The sequence below is a fragment of the Myotis nattereri genome (assembly GCF_964212035.1).
Source record: "Myotis nattereri genome assembly, chromosome: 18".
Taxonomy (NCBI): domain Eukaryota; kingdom Metazoa; phylum Chordata; class Mammalia; order Chiroptera; family Vespertilionidae; genus Myotis; species Myotis nattereri.
In genome coordinates, this window is record NC_138093.1 from 6295632 (window position 1) to 6305662 (window position 10031).

General features: G+C 48.6%; 1 protein-coding gene across 1 annotated transcript; it reads right to left on the reverse strand.

Moving 5' to 3' along the window:
* Positions 1-6281: 6281 nt before the first annotated feature.
* On the reverse strand, positions 6282-9380 carry KCNA3 (potassium voltage-gated channel subfamily A member 3; the record flags this gene model as incomplete). The annotated part of the gene is made up of 1 exon (XM_081112531.1): positions 6282-9380. The coding sequence occupies one exon, from the start codon at positions 9378-9380 to the stop codon at positions 7626-7628; it is 1755 nt and encodes a 584-aa protein (XP_080968657.1). The 3' UTR covers positions 6282-7625.
* Between the last annotated feature and the right edge of the window lie 651 nt (positions 9381-10031).

A 10031-nucleotide genomic window follows, 5' to 3' on the forward strand; every position in this document is an offset into this window, starting at 1 on the left:
GTTATGAAGTAGCAACGAAAATAATTTTATGGTTGGGGGTCACCACAACATGAGGAACTGTATTAAAGGGTCGCGGCATTAGGAAGGTTGAGAACCACTGCTCTAGAGATTTACTAACTAATAATAAAAAGCTAATATGCAAATTGTCCCCTCAACCAGGAGTTCAACCAGCAGATGGGGCCGGCCCACCAACAGGCTGCAGCCCCTTCCCCCCACCAGTCCCACCCCTGATTGGTCCCCCCTATCCCCCAGTCTGGGGGTGGGGGAGGCGGCTGGACCCCACCTGTGCACAAATTTGTGCACCAGGCCTCTAATGATATATAAAGAATATTTATAAAGTCAAAAACAGAAAATGCTAAACCCAGCTCCAGGCTTCAATATGTGACTATTACCCATCATAGCACCCAGAGAAGACTGCTTTCAGCAGGTATCTCAGCCGCAGTGCAAATGCCTAACGATGGTGATCTGGAATTCGCGCTCTTTACAGAAGAGTCACTCACTCACTGGACTACATGTTGCATGTCTCCTGTGTGCTGGGCAAGCAGCCAGTGAGGTTGTCCTCATTGACCTGGATTACACCTCATCTTCCTTCCTGGAAGATGTAACTTCTTACCACTAATCTGTGTTGAAAAAGTAAGTCCATTCGTGCACCACAGTATTTCATTTTCATTAGCAGAGTCTGAAAATTATAGTAGTCTAACAGCTATTAATGACTACTAATTACAAGAAATTACAAGGACCATGAATGATTTTATTTCCTAAGTGCCTAGCTTCGGCTCAATGCTACTGGAGTTTGGGTTATCTGGAGCTGGTTCTGTTAAGCTCTTCTTGTCTTGCTACCGTTACATCCTTTCTATACAAGGGCTTGGGCCTTCTTTTTTTTTTTAATCTTCAGACGTCAGTACCTGTCTCAATGCTTTTGGGATTCTTAAAAAGGTATGGTATAGTTTGGCATCCTAATAGACTGGAGGTGTGGAGAGAGTTGCAATTCAATAGAAGCAAAAAATACAAGTGATATTTGGACAGTCATCATAATGTTTATATTCGTGGCTCAGGAATGGATTGGAGGGCTGAGAAGAGGGCACATGGCCTTAACTATGAAAAGCAACGCTACAAAAAGAGAGAAAGGAAGTGTAATAGAAAATAGTCATCTATAGTGGAAGATATGTGGCCAAACAAATGTTCTAAAATATAAAGCAAGAAAAGAAGGTAAGAATAGTCAAATCTCTACAATTGCCAAGTTTCTGAAGGAGTAAGTAGACCTCCAGCAGGGCCTGCGTGAAAAAGGTAGAGAAACCCAGCTTACTTCATCGGCAGCCTTTCTAACTTGTATGGATGGGGAGGAAAGGGCCAAATCCTCCTCTAACATGGAGCTTTACGGGAACTTTGCTTTCTTGTGTCTATACTTTGACATCTATTAAATAACTTAGTGTTGGCTGCAAACCAACAAGTCCTACAAATTCTAACAACATTTTAAATGAGCCCCAAGGACTAGCGAGATTTCTTGCTCATTTAGGTATAATTCTCTAGTTGGCCTCTTGGAAATTATGTACTCTTGGCAAGTCAAAAAAGTTGAAACTCACTCAGTAATTAAAGTTGGTAATGAGCTAAGATGTGAGCTGTGTCACAAATCTGGAAAGTCTCGGGGAATGGAATACACCCATTAGCTGTGAGGTGTATTCAGCTCTACTTTGAGCAGAATTTAGGTCGACTAACAACACACCCTCAATGCATAGCCACCTGTAAAATAAACAGATCTTTCATAAACAGTTAAAAATAGCTGCAGGAAAAATATTCAGAGAATCTCAATATAAAGCAACTCAAGCACAGTTCTTACTTGGGGAAAGTAAGGTGACTAACTTGTCTGAATCATTTAAATTCTATTTCAGGGTGACTGTGAGCATGTAAAGATGCCGCATGCAAGCCTGTCAAACTCGTGGCCCGCGGGCCGCATGTTTGACATGCTTGGTCTACAGCACTGGCCATTTTCTGGCAGGAGGCTAGGAGCCCAATCACAACAGTGAGGTTTGGGCTCTGCTTGGCTTCCCATCCCTTCTTCCTGCCTCCTCTCATCTCTCCCTCAAAGGTTCTCAACCACTCTCTGCAGGTTATAAAAAAAAACAAGCAATTACATTAATATACATAAAATTGCCTAACAAACTACAGGAAGTTAGTTGTAGGAAAACAACAGTTTTAGCCTCCTTAGTTTAGGCCAAATACAAGGCAGCAAGAAAAGAAACTGCCCTCAAGGCAAGCCCTAAGCTCCTCTTCCCAGTCTAATGCCCTCACCTCTAGCTCAGGGCTGCCAGTCTTCAGACTGGGGGCGTGGGTTCTGCTTAGCATATCTGAGTGGGAGGGACCATCACTTTACTCACAGCTGAGAGGTGGGAAGGATTTGGCTGGTGCTGCAGAAAACAATGACATTTTAAATGTATAGAAGTCAGTGAATTACAGTTCTGATTCTCCAAGGACCAGACTATTGGTATGCATGCTGTATATTGACTTTATAGACTATCAGCAAAGCAATTACTTGAGTACGTTATATGCCAAAGAGGTAAATAACATGTTTCACGTCAATAAACCGTAACTTTAAATTTCTTCATACTGTGCATTTAGAATTTCAACTCCGACATTTTTATTTTTATTTTATTGATTTTTTACAGAGAGGAAGGGAGAGAGATAGAGAGTTAGAAACATCGATGAGAGAGAAACATCGATCAGCTGCCTCCTGCACATCCCCCACTGGGGATGTGCCCGCAACCCAGGTACATGCCCTTGACCGGAATCGAACCCGGGACCCTTCAGTCCGCAGGCCGACGCTCTATCCACTGAGCCAAACCGGTTTCGGCTCAACTCCGACATTTTATTGCAAAGTTTAGAAATAACCAATATAACATGGCTCTCTTATGTGTAGCTGTTGGTGATTGTGTCACTATCTATATTTGGTGGGCATTTAAATTTGGTAACACCATAAAAGAAATAAAATAGCCCTAGCTGGTTTGGCTCAGTGGATAGAGTCAGCCTGCGGACTGAAGGGTCCCAGGTTCGATTCTGGTCAAGGGCACATGTCTGGGTTGCAGGCTCAATCCCAAGTAGGGGGCATGCAGGAGGCAGCCAATCAATGATTCTCTCTCATCATTGATGTTTCTAACTCTCTCTCCCTCTTCCTTCCTCTCTGAAATAAATAAAAAAAAATATTTTAAAAAAAGAAATACAATAACATTAATGTTTATCTCTAGATTCACCAGCTGTGGGTATAGAATTTTTCCCCAACGTGTGGATGGGTGGGTACTGACCCGGTCGCCCCTGATCCCATGGATCTTTGTATGTGCACCATCCACATCCAAGACATGCTTTGGGCTCAGCACTGAAGTCTGTGGTTTGCAAGGCTCTCTGGCCTGTGCAAACTTAGACTCATTAGCATTTTTGCTCTAAGTCCAAATCACTGCCCATTTTCATTTCACTAAATTGGATTTCAGACATGAGAGAAGAGCTACAGCTATTTTGTGGGACAAAATTATATTCTAATGTTTTGCTGAGGATAGATGCTCTTATAGAGCAACAATGGCACCAATTTCAGTGAACCAGCAATCTCCTGCTTTCAACCCTTTTGTTCTAAGTAATTTCTCCCTTCTTGGTAAGAGGGAGTCAAAATGTTTACACCACTTTCTGGCATGGATCCCTAGTAACCTAAGCAAAGTGTAAGGAGGCGGGAAAATACCAATTTGCACAATGCTGTCACTTATTGTAGATGAAAACATGTGGAAATAGGAAATTAAATCTTAAAACTGAAAAATATCCAATGTCCCTGCAGGTACCACCACTGTGACTGGTTATACTTTCTGAGCATAATAGTAAATCCAGATAAATCCATCATATAAGAAAGCCATCCTTTCTCCTGGAAAAGTCCACCTTTCATCCAATTTAAATAACATATTCGATCCCTATGGTTTAATATATCTGATGATTAGAAAAGGGTTAGTTTCCAGGATACTGAAAGAACTAGGTTTCTGGAGATATGGTCTTTACAGGAATTCATTAATTAGTTAGATGGGCTGAAATCAAATCTGAAAGCATAAGAAATTTATTTTCTCAATCTCTTTCAAGTCATCCAATAAAAGATACAGGGTCTGGGCGGAAGGGGGGGAGGGGGGTGGGTGCAGAATGACCTGGTTTTAAATTATAGCTGGGTCTCTTGCTAGCCGTGACGTCTCAGGAAAATCATTTAACCTTAACCATCTATTCTTACCCTCCTAAGATGGGGTTAATACCACCTAACTTGCTGAGTTGAGAAGTGTCAAGGACATGGTGACCCTTAATAAGTGGTAATTATTGCTGTGATGTAGGCAGTAAATAGGAAGACACTGATTATGTATTTCAAATCATTCACGAAGTTCAGTATTAATTACACAAAGCGTGTGAATAATGATCACCATAATAATGCAATCTCTTAGCAAATAATATAACGTAGTAATGTAATCTCTTAGCAAAACCTCTGCTGCATATCATGCAATTTACCCTTTCTGAGTAGTATACCTGTATTGACAATTAATAGTCACAACAACCCTATGAGGTACTATTTATTATCCTCATTTTTACAAATAAGGCCTCTGAGGCACAGAGAGGTTCAGTAATTTGCTCAAGGTCGAACAGCAGAGTCAGGATTCAAGCCCTGGCAATGTAACTGCAGAGTTTATGCATTAAACCACTTCATTAAAAGCCTGAGAAGAACATTAATGTAACATAAGAGCGATTAACCCATCAAATACAGGTATGTATTAAATAATACAAGATGCTACATTCTGTGCAGGACACAGAACCTATAACCTTCAAGAAGCTAACAATATGGCAACTAGAAGCAATTATACCACCCCAAAGTTAGGACTCAAAAGCCATATCCAATTCTCTGGATTAAAAAAGGGTCTCATTTGTATTACTGTTATCTAATAGCCATACAATTCCAAAAATTATGGCACAACCACTGACTACTTACAGAGCCCATAGGTTTTCTGCATCTTCTGAAAAATATGAATAAAACCATTACTGTACTTTGTTCATCTCTAAGATCTTTTAAAAAGAGATGCAGAATTTATTTTTATGTCCTTACTATAGTGTGTCTAACATATCACCACCAAAATAGGTCATAAACAGAATTCCTGGTCATCAACAATACCAAAAATTGGCAAAAAGGTAGATCAATGTTAAAAGTAACTCAAATAAGCAGCAAGAGGGTCCTCTCTCGATGCACATAGATAAGAACAATGATGCTATGACCAGGCATGGAGATTTCTTTTCTCTTCCCTCTCTTATTGTCTTAATTTTATTTTTCATTGTCTTAAAGCACAAATAACATAAGTAGGCTTCTGACTGCCTGAAAGTATTTTACAAGCCTTAACATAGGGTTACTCTCATTTACTCTAGGAGAGAATACGTTACAACCTATCAAAACAAAACAAAAATAATTGTGGGAAACGCATGTCTATAACGTGTATACAATTATTTATGTTAAAGTAAAATGTTATCTTTATTGCCCTTTTAGCCATTTTTGTCTCAAAGAATTGCACTACCAAATAATGATGTAGTTTAAAGCTGGAACACTAATCTAACGGCTGTAGCTTCTGTCTTTTCATTCGTTTTTAAGGGGAAACAGGCTGTTCAGAAGCCAAGTGGGTTAGCAAAAGGAATGGCACCATTTTCCGCTCAGTGTGGGTGAAGGCTAGACAGCAATGATTTTTTTTTCCCATTCTTTTTCAGGAAACAATGCAAACCAAAGGGCAGTTAGCAGCCCGGAAATCAAATAGAAAAGGGGTTCCAAATGATCAGCAAAAGGCACCTGGCAGGTAATTCATCTAAAACGACTGGCTTTGCAAGTGTCACCAATTTGGACACGAATAGCCTTGCCCCGCTTCCCTGGACAAGAAGGCAGCGCCCTCAGCAGCCCACACGTGCTCACCTGAGTCTGTCTGTCTTCCAGCAACCCTGGCACATGGCTGAAACTTGAAGGCATCTCCCCAAGATCTGGTTACTTCCCGTCCCTCCTTTCTATGGATTGTCTGCGATTCCCTCAGTTACAAACACGCGTCCTTCATAATTTGCGATTTTATTTAGCTTTTCAAGTGCCGTGATGGTGACGGTGTGTTGTGGAATCTGTGTTTTTCTGTTGTTAACAAGAGGACATCTGAAGGTCCCTTGTAGCAAGGTTTCGGATACACCAATGGAATCTTTCCTTTGGTTATGTACAGAACACCTTTATATTTGCTTTTTTTTATTTCATTGGTTGCCCGGAAAGTTCTTGGTGAAATTAAACAGTAGAGAAGCATCTTTTGAAATTATTGCCTAATTACTCACATTTAATTCAAGTCACGCCTGATTGTGGTGTATACCTAAAATCCCAAAGATGGCATTTTCCTTCTCGATTCAGTCATTATAGGGTGATATCAATGCTTTTTTTTTTGTAGTAAAAAAATATGCATTTTGTGAGTCATTTCACCACCTTGGAATTTCAGACTTCCCTTCATTTGTGCGGTTTATTCAAACAGTGGTTTTCCTTATGAAATCATGTAAGTAGGAACCATCTGGAAAGGTTACTGTGGAAACGGCAGGGGCTAGGGGGGCAGGGACAGAGAGCAAGAGATGCCATGACAACCTTTTTCGGGTTTCCTAGGAAACCTGGGTTGCTATGGAAACTACATCAGCCGGTTTGGAATTAGTAACTTCCGCTGGAAGGAATGTCTGCCACTTTAATCTTCTTGTGATGCCGCAGAAGCTTATCTCTCAGATGCATTTAGGAATTTTTTTTGTTTGTTTCTCTCAGCAGCACTGAAAACATCTGTTTCTAGTGGCTGGAACACACACACACACACACACACACACACACAGAGAACTTCACAGGAATCTGTTAGTCTCATACTTTGGAAATGCCTAACAAGCCCAAAGAGTTAAATGAATGAGTCAGGTCAGTACATCTTGGGCACTTCCCTTTGTTCAAAGTTGTAGAGATCCTTAAAATTCTGGGACGGGGGTTCCGAACAGAATAGAAATTCCAGTCAAAAACCAAATAAACTTCCGGTGCGTTTATCCGTCTTTTTGATTGGACTTTCCACCCACATATCCACAGTGTCGGCAGTTGAGCTAAACTATTCAGTGCTGCTGAGTAAAGGTCCAAAGAAAGGAAGCGTCCTTTCGGCGTGTGCCTGCTTTACGTAGTAAAGAAACAGCTGTCTTAATTCTGAGGTTAAACAGTTACTCTAACTGTTCTGCAGTTTCATTTCCTCCCAGGATGTACAGGGGTTTTTTTGTTTTGTTTTCTTCCATAGGGCGGGTCCTGGAAATCAAATTCAAAGTTTGCTGTTTGCAATATTGAGAGAGAGAGAGAGAGAGAGAGAGAGAGAGAGAGAGAGAGAGAGAGCGCGAGCTGAGAGAATGCAGCCCACTTGCAAAACAGACACCTGTTTCAGTGTGAAGCAGTCCTGGGGGGGTGAGGGGAGGGGGTGAAGTGCGCGCTCCACTTCCTCCTGTCCTTTTCCTGGATGGATGGTCTGGAAATGTCTAAAACAAGGGCATACACAGACCAGGGGGCCACGGTCCGCACGAGCCTGAGCACAGCAGGTCACTGGGATGGTCGGCTACACATCCGTAAATATCTTTTTGATGCTGACACAGGAGTTGGGGTTATTGTTCGCGGTGCAGGCGGCGGTGGAATTGGCCGTCTTGAAGGGGGTCTGGGGGAAGGCGCTGTGGTTCATGCCCCCCTCTTCGATCACCATGTACTCCGACTTACTCAGCGTGGAGTTGCTCCTGGTTTTCCGCAGCTCCTCGGCCGAAGCGGAGAGGTGCTGGCAGCTGCCCACGTGCATGTACTGGGCTTGCTCTTCGCCTTCGGTCTCCCGGTGGTAGAAGTAGTTGAAGTTGGAGACGATCACGGGGACCGGGAGCGCGATGGTCAGGACGCCAGCGATGGCGCAGAGTGACCCCACGATCTTGCCCCCGATGGTCACCGGGTGCATATCCCCGTAGCCCACGGTCGTCATGGTGACCACGGCCCACCAGAAGGCGTCGGGGATGCTGCTGAAGCGCGAGGTGGGGTCGTCCGCCTCGGCGAAGTAGACGGCGCTGGAGAAGAGGATGACGCCGATGAAGAGGAAGAAGATGAGCAGCCCCAGCTCCCGCATGGACGCCTTCAGCGTCTGGCCCAGGATCTGCAGCCCCTTGGAGTGGCGGGAGAGCTTGAAGATGCGGAAGACCCGCACCAGCCGGATGACGCGCAGGATGGCCAGGGACATGGCCTGCTGCCCGTTGCCCTGGCGCTCGGCCAGCTCCGTGCCCAGCGTGATGAAGTAAGGGATGATGGCCACGATGTCGATCAGGTTCATGATGTTGCGCGAGAAGGTGGCCTTGCTGGGGCACGCGAAGAACCGCACCAGCAGCTCGAAGGAGAACCAGATGATGCACAGCGTCTCCACCACGAAGAAGGGGTCGGAGAAGCTGGAAGCCCCCGCGGCGGCGGCCCCCGACGCCGTGCCGTTGCCCGCCCCCTCCGGCAGCTCCTGCGCCGGCGGCGGCGCGAAGTAGCCCCTCTCGTCGCGGAACTCGGGCAGCGTCTCCAGGCAGAAGATGACGATGGAGACGAGGATGACGAGCACGGACACGATGGCGATGCCCCGCGCCGGCCCCGAGCTCTCCGGGTACTCGAAGAGCAGCCACACCTGGCGCTGGAAGTCGCGGCGGGGCAGCGGCCGCTCCTCCTCGCGCAGGAAGCCCTCGTCCTCGCGGAACTTCTCCATGGCCTCCTCGCCCAGCTGGTAGAAGCGGATCTCCTCGGAGAAGATGTCGATGGGCACGTTGACCGGCCGGCGGATGCGCCCCCCGGACTGGTAGTAGTAGAGGATGGCGTCGAAGCTGGGCCGGTTGCGGTCGAAGAAGTACTCGTTGCGGAGCGGGTCGAAGTACCGCATGCGCCGCTTGGGGTCGCCCAGCAGCGTCTCGGGGAACTGGCAGAGGGTCTTGAGCTGCGTCTCGAAGCGCAGCCCCGAGATGTTGATGACCACGCGCTCCCCGCAGCAGTCCTGGTCGCCGGCGGCCGGCAGCGCGGGCGGCAGCGGCTCGTAGCGGTCACGGTCACAGCCGCCGCCGCCGCCGCCGCCTCCGCCGCAGCTGCCCTCAGGCGCGTCCCCGCCGCCGCCGCCGGCCGCCTCCGGCTCCAGCAGGTGGTCCCCGGGCACCACGGTCATGTCGGGCGGCAGCTCGGGGCCCGCGGCCGACTCGGCGTAGCCCGGGTTCACTAGGATGCGGGCGCCGCCGCCGGCGGGGCGCGGGGCCGGGGGGGCGCGGTGGCGGGCGGCGGGCGGCGGCGAGCTCAGCAGGCTGAGATGCTCTTCCATGCGGCGGGGACCCGGCCGCGCGGGCCGCGGCGCTCCGGCTCCCGCCCGCTCCCGCGCCGCCTGCGCCCCGAGCCCAGCCCGCCGCCTGTTGCTGCCGCGGCGGCCGCCGGGCTCCGTCTGGCTGCGGCGCGGCCCGCGGGCTCCTGGGCGGAGAGAGACGCCTCCCGCCGCCCCCGCCTCCCTCCGCCCCCGCCCGCGCCCAGCGCGCGCCCGCCCGCCCGGGCCCCCGGGGTCCCCGCCCCTCGCGCGCCGCGCGCCCGGCCCCGCCCCTCCCCTCCCCGCCGCCCTCCGGGCCCCTCAGGCGCCAGGCGCCCTCCTTTCGCTCCTGGGTGCCCCCTGCACCTCTCCAGTCCCGCTCCGTGTCGGTGTGCGCGCCCCCGGCCCAAGAGGCCGCGTCCCAGTTTCAGGGCTGCTCCACCGCCCTGGACCCACGCCGCAGCCCTGCGAGCTGCGGGCCTCCCCTCCCCGCGTCTCCACCTCGGCCAGCCCGGGGGAGGCGGGCTGTGCGGAGCCCTGAGGTCAGCTGGCTGGCGGAGGCAGGGTGCCCTGGGGTCAGCTGGCTGGCGGAGGCAGGCCAGGAGGGAGGGTGGGGATGCGCCCTGGAGCCTGGTCCAGGGACCGGTGGCAGGCAGGGTGGGCGCCCCGAGGTGG